General features: G+C 40.0%; 1 protein-coding gene across 5 annotated transcripts in view; it reads right to left on the bottom strand.

Moving 5' to 3' along the window:
• Positions 1–13,421, bottom strand: part of CENPC (centromere protein C) — a 1,046,742-nt gene that overhangs the window by 386,162 nt on the left and 647,159 nt on the right. For all 5 annotated transcript variants that reach the window (XM_085636509.1, XM_085636507.1, XM_085636508.1 and 2 more), the window contains one exon: positions 10,075–11,536. In XM_085636509.1, the coding sequence (XP_085492635.1) occupies positions 10,075–11,536 (1,462 nt within the window). The remainder of the gene's footprint in view (positions 1–10,074; positions 11,537–13,421) is intronic.

The following is a 13,421-nucleotide window of genomic DNA, read 5'->3' on the forward strand; positions in this document are numbered from 1 at the left end:
CGTTGGGATCGGCATCTGGAAAGGTCGAGTAAGATCAACCGGCGTCGATCTGCTCAAAGGCGAGGTGGAGGGCCTTGTAGAACTTACAAAGTTGGTCAGAGGACGCTCCGGCTCCCGGAAACGGGGGAGGTGCAGAGCCATCCCTGAAGTAGGCACTAGAAACAGAGCCTTAGAGCGACAACGCTCCGGGTCCCGCGTCACGTCAGCCAACCAACTTGGAAAGACGAGGAGGCGAACACCGGGTCTTCAACAACTTACAGGACTATTCTCACAAAGACTTTAGGATTCATGGCCCGGCAGTCAGAGCACAACTTCGGGTCCTGGTCACGCTCCAGACACCAAAGAGACACGAGTTGTGTATCTGTCACAGACATTGAACAGGGTCCGGCTTTGGGACATCCCTCGCGCACCCAGAGTCTTAGACTCAAAAAAGAAGTCGACAAAACGTTGAAAAAGGCTAGTCAGAAAATGACTAAGGGGTCGCTTACTCCGGATCTGCGCTAGGCTGACGTGGAACAAGAAAGAACGGACGTCAACCTGCAGGGGCGGCGTCTAAGTAGGCACCACAATGTTATCCTGGTAACCACTGACGCCACCTACCAATGAGCAGGGGTACTGCTAAGAAAAAATTCTCCAGATCCAGTCTGACGCCTGGGGGTAATTCTCAGGTAAGGAATGAATCACTGTCTTTTTCAGATGTGTACTGTAGATTCCAAGTTATATATCAAAATGGGATTTTTAGGGATCAGCTTATAGAAGGTCACTACTGCAAGGATTGTCCCTCATCAGTGAGACCACCATATTACATATAAACACATGCACTGGTACCTTAACACCTGATACTCTGGAAGAGGAAGGAATAACCACGCACCCCGCCGAAGGAGGACTGAATGAATTTTACAACAAAAAAACAGTAAACTCCTAACTCCAAGGGCGCAAAGAAAGGGCCCTACAGCACAGACTATTAAATCAACGCAGCAGGTGTCAGTGTCTCTTTGTCCTACTGGGCTGAGGGGGCTCTATGGCAAAGAATTGAAGATCACTTGGTGATACCCCCAAAGCCGAAAAGATGAGCACTGTGCTGCTAAATAAACCAAAAATGTAAATGATGTGGTTTCAAGGGTTAGAGACCACCGGGATGAAAAAGCTACGAGAAAAGATGCTCCCGATACAGGCATGACGCTTGAGTTAAATCAAGTTATAGCGGTCATAAATAGATGGCCTATAGCAGGCTTCTCCAAAGAGTAGCCCGCAAACTACTGGCAGATCCGCAACTACCAAAAAGTAGCTCTCCTGTGTGCAGTCCAGTCTATAAATTTAAAGTCTACTACACTTTTGTTTTGGTTAAATTAATATATGTTATATAAAAGCATGTACTTGAGTGAAAATGTGTGCATTTTCAGAACTAGACAACCGATGTTTGGTGAAAAATAGTTACATTTCCAAAATATATTTAAAGCTGATAATTGAGTGATAAGTCTCTGAGTACAGGGGAGGCTTATTACTATTATCACCTTGGTGCTATGGCCATCGCAGATATAGCTCTTATACATTGCTACAGAGGCATTCCACATTGACAAAGCATTTTCTACATTAATGCTAGCAACATTGCCTGATTAACTGAGAAGATCACTGATTGTAATCTTGTATAGGTTGGCCACTAATATAATCTTGTTTGTTAAGTCACTATTACAACACTAGTTATATTAGTATATTGTGATGATTTTCATTGAACAAAAGTGGTTTATTACAGAAAGGTTGGCTACCCCTGCACTATAGGAATGGCACCTGGCTCTGACGGGGTTCCCGCTAACATATTCAATGTTGATTTTTGGGCACCACTTTTAACTGTCTTGAAAGTGGATTGGTCCACTGAAGTCAGTCCTGGTTGTATTCAGTCATTGTGCCCATATTCAAGAAACGAGACAGGGGCAGCCCAAAATGTTATTGTTAACAATATTGTGTCTGACTTTCAATATGGATTTAGGGCAGGACTAGGCACTCTGGAACATTGCCTCAATGTACAGCTCACAATCAATAAATACACTATGGCCGAGTCAGAGCATGTCTATTTAGCTTTCATGGAATTAAAGTCCACTTGTACATCACACTAAACTTTAGAGCATTCTGATGGACATAGGAGTAGAGGCTAACATTGTCAACGTTCTTAAAAAGCTTCACAGTGAGGTTTCGGCCAGTGCGAGGTATGGGCCTAAGGGGGAAACCACGAAATTTTGTTTACTCTCTCAGGGAGTCCAACAGAGATGTGTCTTGGAACCACTCTTATCCACTTTATACGAACAATTTAGAACACCATTTGGCAAATTTAAACTTTGATTTGCCGCGGATTGGTTCTGGCACGGTCCCTGTACTACTCTATGCGTACAACGCTGCTTTAATCGCCATGACGAAACATGGATTACAAAAGCTTCTTGATAATTCTGTAAACTTTATGAATGGGGTGGAACTAACAGTGAATCACTCCAAAACTCGCATCATGGTTTATGCACCCAGACAAAACATGGATAAGTCTTTCTTTCTTAACTCTACCAAAATTGTACCTGGCTAAACTTTTCCCTATTTGTGTATACTTTTTGATGATCACAGTACATAGAATCAACTGGGTGTAGCCACTGTAGCCAAGTTTGCCCACACTGTGGAGGGTCTCTTTAGGTTTATGAAAAACGTAGGTTCAAAGCTTATTAAGGGGTTTGTGGCTGTATATAAAGCTAAATTAATAACAGTCGCAACCTATGGCTCTAGTGTCTGGAGGATTGAATATTTTATGGTTATCCAAAGAATTGAAAATGGATGTTTGAAAAGATTGTTTGGGGTCCCACAGAGCACAGCTACTTATATTAGCCTTGCAGAACTTGGGCTTGATAATGTTAATGACCTTATTAGAATTCGACCACTTCTTCTGTAGCTATCAATTTGGACAAAGTCAGAGACTGTTCTTGTCATGGAATCCTATCTCATATGGGTACGCAATAATTATCAGCAGGTTTTGTTGACCAGGTTGAGATTATGCACCTTGCACTTTATGGTCAGGCCCAGTCAGGCATCTGATGACGTTTGGTGTGTCCGTGTTTTAGGTAAGGTTGCTCTTCTTCTGGTGTTGACATCTGCCAGGAGAGTTGAAGAAATTCAGGCCCTGACTATACAGAAACCGTTTCTACAGTTTAGGGATGACCGAGTAGTCCTTTGTACTAATCCCAAGTTTAATCCCCAAAGTTCCATCAGACTTTCATTTGAACAAGCCTCTCATCCTTAAAACTACCTTTCCACTACCAGCAACTGCGGCGAAAAGAGCTCTTCATCGCTAGATATTCAGCACTGTCTGAAATTTTATCTGCAAAGAATTGAGACATTTTGCAAATCAATCCAGCTTTTGGATCCTTCAGTGCGCCCAGGAAGGGCTATCCTCTATCCAAAAGGGGGATTGCTAGTTGGATCTAGAGTGCAATCCAGTACTGCCATCAAGCAGCAGGAAAGCCTCTGCGGACACGGCTGCGTGCTCACTCTACAAGAGAAATGTCTACATCTACTGCTCTTTTTGCTGCAACCTGGAGGAGTAATCACACCTTCACCAGACATTACTGCTTGGATGCAGCTGCTCACAATGATGTAGCAGTAGGACAGGCTGTGCTGAGGAACCTTTTCCAGTGACTGAGAACTCTCTCCTTCATCCCTCCTTCCTTTCTGCTGTAAATATGTGCACATTTTATCTGTATGTATTTATATATGTTCATAATCTGATCTTTTACCCTTAGAGGTTCTTATTATGATGCTTTTAAAATATGCAATTGTTTACGTACACAATATTTATCAGTTTGGGGACTGATGGTATCAGTTAGATCTGCTTCTTTACAGATTGACAGTTTGGAGCACACTCTTTGAATTATATAATGGAAAATGTGCTACTGACTGCTAGCTACTCTTATTCAAGCATCTGAATCTATAAAAGTTCCAATACGGAATTAGGAAAATAAGTTATTTACCTGTAACTGTAGTTCTCCAGTATTGGAATCTTTCATAGATTCACATGCGACCCACCGTTCTCCCCTGAGAGGCTCACCATTGGATTTTTCCAGGTGTATCTTTGCACATGTACTATGAAAATCTGAGGGTTTAATGTTCTCTCAGGAGTGTTCTAGAGGGTGAGAGGTCCCGATTGGTTCAGAATTACTTTTGGTCTCTTTTACAAAATGATAGAGATGTTACAAAACTGAAATGGGCCCAAGCCTGGTTTCTGCTTTGTATTTGTTTAGCATTGCTATTTTGATATACCGGGGATTCCCATCTCAACGACGGGGAATGATTTAAGCATGTGAATCTATGAAAGTTTCAATACTGGAGTAAAAAGTGTGTCTAGTTGGGCGAATGCTTCACCAAGTCTCTTTTTTTGTACATTTCAAAGAGTTTTTAAAAGGCAGTTGTTTTTAAAAACGAGGCATTAGACCTGGCTGTGGCATCTGTATGTAAAGCATCATCAGTCAATGCAGATCTGTACCAATTGGAAAATATTAATATTTCTTCCTATAACAAGATGAGAGATGCGGTAAGTCTCAGCTGTGGACATCAACTAATTATCCTTAACAGGCTTAATGACAGTGTGTGTGGCCAATGATGCTGCTTACTAGGCTCAAGGCACTGTCCACTGTGTTGGACCCACTGACATTCTTAGTAGGCCCACTGACACATGCACTGACTGAGTTTAGGAGATGTGCATGCACTGTGTACAGCATCTGAGGTCTGTCACTAGGCTCACTTCATGCATTGCATGGGGCCACTGATGCCTTGCACAAGACATACTGATGGATGCACTGTGGTGTGTCTGCCATCCTTAAAAAGTGAGGCCTGTATTGAGAGGCTAATGATCGTTGTTACAAGGCCCATTGATGGATGCACAATTTAGGGCTAATGAGGGTCATCCTAAGATTATTACATGCACCGTGAAAGAGCCAATGACGCCCTGCACCAGGCCAAGTCATTAACAACTACAACCTGTCAATTGGAGGGTGTCACTTTTAAAAAGCAATGATGATGAAGATCCAGAATCGGCACAGGTCCTTAGTTGCAATATAGAAAGTACGGAGGGGTGGGTAGGTGGGACGTGGTGGCTCAGAAGAATAGACTGTGCCTTATTTAGAGTTTAATGTACAGGGCACTCTATCATGAAGCTACAGATGTCCTGTCCGCCGTATTACAAATGCATCACGTTTATGCAGTTGTAATTGATCAGTCTGCTATGTTTGTAAGTCATGCCACATTCTAAATAAGACCCCTTGTTTATTGAAACCACTAGTGAAATTCAAAAGTTAATTTGTATTGAGATGACTGCACTTAACTATCACCCTTTACGCTAATAATTTCTAGATGTTGAGATGCTTAGACTGACTTACAGCAGAAATAAATAAATCTAGGACTATGATACCAAGAAATATTTAAAAGCTGATTTAATACAGAATTACAGATGCGTCACTGAGTTACTTGAATGTTTTTCACAAAGGGGTTCTGAGTGACATCAAACAGACAACTTCAAAAAGCCCGGGTAAATCTACAATTTAGTTGCATATTTTTGGAATTGTGGGACCTTTCCGTTACAATGTTTCTAAGAGGTCAGACGTAGATATTAAAAAGGCAAGGTGTTAGTGGGTATCCCTGTGGTATTCCATAATCAAGTGTTAATCGCAAAGAGAAAAATATCTCCTTTAAATGTGGTTTTATACATTTTTCAGACAATACTGATAACAGTGCTGTTCCAGCCACTGCACTCTTAATATGGTATGCAGCCCATCTAAAACAATAGCATGGCTCCTGATGTCAGACACTTCTAACAGATGCATTAGTAAGAGGCAGGTGTCTTGGCTACATTTTGGCTGATGCTATCCTGAGACTCAATAGAACAGCCTTTGTCCTGAGTGACAGAGAGAAGCTTCACTGACAAGTGTCCAGCTGATCAATCTTATCCTAGTGGACTTGTAGCTGGTTTGCATATATTTTCAATTAATATATTCATTATAGGAAATCTCATAACAGGCAAGTAGCTGACAAGTTGTGTGGGGTGTAAAAGATAGTTCTCTTTATTTTTTTTAATTGGGGACTTATAATAGTACGCCTAACTGATTCTGCCTCACAAATTGAGTAAATGAAAAGCTAGTGGGTCTAGCTGCCAGATTGGCGAAGTAAGCCATCAACCATCCTGGAATCTGGTCATCTGTGTGATATGATGCTTCCTCAAATTGTTCAAGCACTTCATTTCGAGAAAAAAAATGCAAATAACAGTGAAGCAGAATAAGGATTAAATGTGTTGGGAGTAATGCGTATGGCCAGGCATGCAGATTCATATTTGTGACATGCGTGCCGTACAGTAAAAACATGTTCTTTGAAGGAGATGGCTATGTAGGATATACTGTCAACCCAGATCCATAATTGTTCATTCTGGGTGTCCGTTGAAACAATGGGGAAAAATATTATTAGTCGCAATTGAGGAGTGTTGGCTTTTATTATGAGTTATCAGTTATTTGTGGAAGGTCTGAGGGACACCTATACTATAGTAAAATACTACATGGAATGAATAACGCTGTGAAGTAAGAGAAACTAGTTTACAAAATAGAGGCTGGCCACAGTGTGGGGCAAATGACTTTAAAATCCAATCCTGCCCCTTGTCCACCACACGGGTTTGTGGGGTTCCTGACCAGGCTGTGGATGTTTATTTACATTTTCCTCACGACTATGCGGGTATACTGAATTTTATGATTACTCATCATTTGGATTAACATTTAACAAAATGTGCTTGTGATAATAATGGAGACCCGATATCAACTTTTATAGGAAAGAAAGCCACAACCATCATTTACCATAACCTAATTTCAACTAATGCAAGCAAGTGGTGTTCCACACCTAGGGTTGTAAAGCCGGACCTGAGTAACCATAATTGCATTACATTGTATTGACGTTCTTCTTTTAGGGCAAAGCCAGTAACGTCCCACCAAGTTTTATTACTAACATAACAGCCATAAGACCTAATGGGGTTCGCATTAAGTGGGAAAGAGTTGATCCAATCAAAATCATACATGGCTTTTTTTCCGAGGGCCTTACAGATATCTTTTATTGTCTGGAGGACGAAGTTACTGCTAATCAGTTACTTTCTAGTTTCATTAGCATTGCTAATATAACCAACGACCTCTTGACTCGCCCGAGTCATACAGGCCATGGCCAACGCAGAGGTTGGTTTAATCATGCATCTACTATATCCTCCCAAGAATTGAAATTTGCCCTCCATTCTCAACCCTGAGACAATATGTTGATCAAATCCCTTAGATTCAACTTCAAACAAGTCATTTCTGTCGGGTAAAAAGAGCTACAAGAGGAAACTTGGTCCAAATTGTCTCGGACCGCAGATACAGCGGACAACAAACATTTCTGGGATACTGTCAATTCATCTTCTTTAAAGAGCGACTCTTTTCTAGCGCTGTTATCTCATGTGACTTGTGATGCCTGGGTTGCTTAATTTATAGACATTTTTAGTTTGCCAGCTGCAAGGAAGGAGAATATATCAAGGGAGAAACAGTATTCTTGGCCTGCCCTACCACCGAGTAGCACGATAGAAGAGGTCCTATTAGCACTGAAAGAAAGTATAGGAGTAAAGCCCCAGGACCCAACAGGGTGCCAGTGGATGTTTGTAAAACTGTTGTTGATTTGTGGGGTCCATTTTAACTAGAGTTTCTAATATGTCTGTGACCACTGTGATTCCGCCTTCATGGGGAATGTCTATTATAGTACCAATCTATAAAAATGGCAACAAATCTGAATTGAAGAGCTACCGCCCAATATCACTTTTAGATTCTTCTACGAGAATGAGACTGAAAAAGTGGGCATGCAAACACTCAATACTATCCTCAGTGCAGTTTGGTTTTAGAAAAGGAGAGGGGACCGTAGAGCAATGTGTGAATTTGGACTTATTAAAAGGTAAATATACATGTGCCAAAGGTGGTAGACTGTATCTCTGCTGTGCAGATTTGAGTAGTGCCTTTGATTTAGTCGATCACTCTATTCTCTGTTCAATCCTACTTACCATTGGTGCGCCTAGATGGATTATTTGGATTCTTGCAAGGTTATGCGAGAAAATATCGAGTAAAGTACGCTTTTGCCCACAAGACAAATGCATTGCGAATTTTAATCTAGAAAGTGGTATTCAACAAGGTTTTGTTCTTGCCCCCAACACTATTTTCCCTGTTTATTAACGGGGTGGACAAGGCCCTACAAGCAACACAAGCAGACGCCTCCCAAGTCGCCAGGAGTCCTATACCAGTGCTATTGTTAGCAGATGATGCTTTTTAGCTGGCAAAGACCCCGGTAGGCTTACAGCGACTAATGAACACCTTTGGGGATTTTACTGAAGCAAGTAAAAACTGATGGATAACAAAAATAAAACCTATACAATGACTGGTGGGGCCAAGTAAAAGAAATATGGAAAGTTTTTGAAGGATAATACTCCAGTAGCTACTGTTGACACCTTTTGTTACTTGGGCATTACTTTTGCAGGTAATGGCTCATGGCCACATGAAATCACAAATGTTAGGGGCAAGATGAACAAGAGTGCCCATGGAATCTTTAGGTTTTCATCAAAGTTGGGCACCAGACCTTTAAAAGATATGCTAGCACTTTACAAGGCCAGGGTATCAGCAATGGCCACATATGGGGCAGGTGTGTGGGCCCATTATAACAGTAAGGTTTTTTAGAATGAGGAAAATAGCTTCCTGAAGCGTTTATTATAGTTACACTTCACCCCTTGCTACTTTGGCGTTCTATCTGGAAAAAAGATGAGGCTAGCTAGTTTCACTAAATCAATCATTTCAGATTGCCTGTCCTTCAAAAGCACTGTGTATTACCTGGCTAAGTTACATCAACTCCATTTATACTGATTTGTTCAAGATGCCAATTCAGTCTAACCCCCATTGGTAACATGACTCTCCAAGCGGTCTATTAAAGATACTTTTATGACCTATAAAAGGGAAGTTCGGGTGAGAAGCGAGGGGGAGGGGGACCAACCGTTATATTTTACTTTTCACTTGCGCTAAAGGAGGGCTGTCAACGTTTTTTTAACTTATGTTTCAAATGTAATGCACCATTTTGTATTAACTAGATTTAGACTAGGGATTCCGCAATATTCAATTGCCTTTCCCTCCATGAAAACGTGTCTCACAGATACGACTCCCTGTCCTTGTGATGGCCAGAGCAAGTAAATCACTATGCACTTTATGCTATACTGTGATTTTTACAATAATTTTAGGAGCCATTATTTAAAATCTCTTGTGCTTATACAAGATATTAGATTGCATATCATTGCCCTAAAATATATGCTCGAGTTAGCAATACCAGGGTTTGCCTTAAAGTTACACTTTTTATCATAAAAGCAATCAATATAAGTAAAAGTATAATTTTTTGATACAATAATTCATTTTATGAAAATTGGATGGAAGTTTAAGTAATTTTTAAGTATGTACTTTTGGCATGGTTATTTATGATTACAATCCTGTGTAATTGCTGTTATTTTTTATTTCTGATCATAATCATGTGCAATTGTTTTAATGTTGATTGCTTTTATGGTCGACAGGCACATCTTCAGAAAATTTACACTTTGATTAGACTACAACCTGAGGAGGTTGGCAGTTGGGCTGGTAGTATGATCATGGATTTATTAAAGAGTTTATATAATTATCACGTGGAATCGGTGAACCAAATAATCTAATCTCAATGCATGCTCTGCATCAAATCGATTCAATTTTTGCTGCAAATTGTAAACAATGTTAAAACCTGTACAACAACGAAGGTTATCTCAGGCATACACAACGGGAGGCTGAGCGCACAAGAACGCTAATCTATTTAAGGGTGTACTTAGCCTTTCAACAAATGAATGTAACAGGTCAATGGCAGCTTCAGAAAAATGCAATGAATGAGAAAAAAACAGTAATTAGCAACATTGGATAAGCTTATCACAAGGAAGCTTTTTATACAATATATGCAAGTGTTTATCTGGTATTTTTCAACATCAGGGAAAATACTTACGAAAGTCTGCTGAAATATTGTTTTCGGGGAGTGACTGCACGTAGATTTTTATCAACTGTGCTTAGTTTTTTCTTTTCCGATCTTCTATCGAACTGCCCAGAAATATGTCCCAGTTGTTCTGCCTCAATGCTGTCTTCTTTTCCTGAACTAGAGTTATCCTCACTATAATCAGAATTGGACTGCGTAATGTTTCTCAGTGTACCTTCTTCATCATTGCATTCTGAACAGGAAGAACTATTCATATGATTCAGATTATTGTGAATTGGTTTACGATGTTCAATGTGTTCAGGAACTTCTTTACAGTAAGACCTTTTGATATTTTTGACATGTGTGTTAAATTCAAGATCGTCTTGCAATACATTTACACTTTTTGGAAAATGTTCTTTCTGGCAAGACAACTTAGCTTTTATGTCATCTGCCTTTTGTCGAAGATCGCCTGCAACTTCTATACAGCATTCATTTTCCAAAGACCACATTCCTGGCTTACCATGCTTGCAAAGGCCATGATCCTGTTCCAAACCAGGCCCAATTCTTAAAAAATCCCTTCGGTGGTGAATCTTTTTGACTTTTTTGCCATGGGTGTAAAGCTTGGGATCCTCCTCCAAATGTTCAGCATGTTCTGAAGAATTTTCTTTCAAGCTGGATCTTTTCATCCTTTTTTCATGTGTGTTATGTTCAAGATTCTTTCGTGTTGCTTCTGGAATATCCAGCACAATGTTCATATTTTCGTTCTGGTCCATACTTTTTAACTGGCCGTTGTTTTCATTTTCAGAGACAGAGTTACCTTCACTGAAATTGCAAACGGGCATCTTGGATTTACTTCTGATTACTTTAACAGTGAAGTCTGGAGAAATATCTCTTTGCCGTAGAGACTTTGTTGGACTTAGCCTGGGTGTCACACTTTTTGGATCAAACTCTGGTGATGACCTTTTATTAGCAACAGGAGTTTTGTATGCTGCACCAAAGCTTTCTAGTGATCCCTTAAAACTGGATAGTCGTTGTGTTTGTTTTGATAGCAAAAGAGATTTTCTTAAATTGAAGACTCTGGACTTTTTTTTTTGAGGTAGAGCAAAGCACTCTTCTGTTTTTGAATTTTCAAATTCTTCTTCCAAATGCCTTTCTGTTATTTCTTCTGACAAAGGACTTTTGTATTTACTAGAAACTTTAAGAATGGACTTTTTTATTTTCACAGGTTTTTGTTTCGCTTCATTTTTCTCTGCTACTTCTTCAATTTTTCGTTTCTTTCCTTGGCTTTCAGAATCATACCTTCTTTCAGTATTTTCACTCAAAGAACCTAACTGTTCATCTGTTTTTTCATTAGCTGTGTTTGTTTCCACTAATCTGTGCTTTCCATCTACATCTGCAGGTAAATCTATGTTGCTGACATTATAGGTTTTACTCCATTGAAGTGATTTTGTTTTACTTCTTTTCACACCTTTAATTTTTTTGTTACTTGTTGCCCCTGCAAAGAAAACAAAGTTTCATTCAAATGATTAAAGCTATGCAACAAACCGCATGCTATATTGGCCTACATGAGCATGGCATTTAATTCATGATGCCTCATCATTCCAAAGTATTAATTACTTATTCAAATGTTCAATCTAGATTTACAGCTTTGAATTCAGTCTTCGCTGCCACTGCTTGGGCACCGATGTCTTGTTCATTAATACTTCTAACCACATTCTTCCAAATGTTCCAACAGAGAATCTGGCTAAATTATCCAACAACTAAACCGAAATGCCATTAATCACATCTACTAACTACCATTTCATAAGTGTTCTCTTTGTTCATCACCGTCAAAGAGTACTGAGCTGAACCGCTCTGAGTAAATGTATGAGATTTGCGTTTGTATGAGGCCCTATGATTAGTCGCCGGGACAGAGGTATGAGTTAGAAGGTGAGTACATACTTTTTGATGTCATGTGGGTGCACCCTCCATAGTTGGGCTTACAGGATCAGATCAAGGAAAAAACATGTTTATATATTTAATTGAACATGCTGTTGGTCAAAGGCACACATGCTCTCCATCTTTCAGACTCCTTACAAGTTAACCTACCGCTCCCCATGACCTTTTTCAGCCCCCACTAATATTATTAAAAATCCCAAAGAATAAAAATCAACATATTGTATTGTACTCAGATCTTCAAACCTGTACATAAATCAACACATACATTTAAAACAAAAAAATCACTACAATCTTGTCCCTTAAGTATTGTGGATACCAAGCATTGTTGGATGCTACATTAATTCTTTCTAAGCTATAGTTCGCATTAAGACTGTTAAATGTTGACAGCCTGATTTGTTGCTCTTTGCCCAAACTCACATTTCTTAGTTTTATCCTGTTGTGCATACCAAGAGCGGTGGTCTTCTGTCGTGTCTCTGGGTATCATGACATAGAGCAGCATGCAGACCCCACACGTGTACTGACGTCAGTTTATTCATTGGTCTTTTCAGTGCCCTTGGAGCCAGAATGTGAAGGGATGTGAGCGAATTCTAAATTGGAACCTCATTAACTCCAAAACGACCACTCCAGAGAACGAGGAGGGCGCGCTCTGAGGAATCTGAAGTTTAGAGTATTCATCAGAAAGAGCATTAACAAAGCGAAGTAACATTCTTCTGTTGGCTACTTCTAACCGCTGATTCCTCATCATGCAAATTGAAACAGCAGTACTTCCCCTTTAAAGGAGGTGGTTCTAAGGAGTGGACTGTACACCAGATAGTCATCCAACACCAATCAGAAAAAATGACCTTTCCCCATACTTAAGAGTTGAAATATTAGTGCCTGGTATAGACGGAAGCCCACATGGATGTTTAGCATATACGTAAAGCAAAAACACAGCAAACCAGGGCTGTTGTAGGAACAAGCCCTGGGACTCCACTGGAGGATCCTTCATGGTCAAGGCAAAACATTTTTAAGGGCACTCTATAACAAAATGTTTCGTTTATAGACCAGAATCCCTTTCTTCGCACCAGTGAAAAAGAAGGAGAGTTCTTTATCCTCCTCAGTCTTACCAATGTAGATACTAAGGGCCCACTTAGCATTCAACATATTAACCTTTTCTATTAAAGAGATGCGCCACAGAGAGGAACATGGGAAAGTGAAATTTGCTGCCCTACACAAGAAGGTGCAGGGCACACAAGTCAGAAGCACCACCTTGCCAGTAAAAATAAAGTGTTAAATGGTGGCTGAACTGACAATCTGAAGAGCTCACTGACATGACGTGCATAAGAAACTTGGTTTTCAGAGTCAAAAGCCTCAGGGTATAACTACGCAGAAGCACAAATAGAGTACACATCAGAAAAGTAGCCTTGGAAATAGCTTTATTCGACAATATGTCATAAAAGCAC

This window comes from Triturus cristatus, chromosome 2_1 (assembly GCF_964204655.1).
Source record: "Triturus cristatus chromosome 2_1, aTriCri1.1, whole genome shotgun sequence".
Taxonomy (NCBI): Eukaryota; Metazoa; Chordata; class Amphibia; order Caudata; family Salamandridae; genus Triturus; species Triturus cristatus.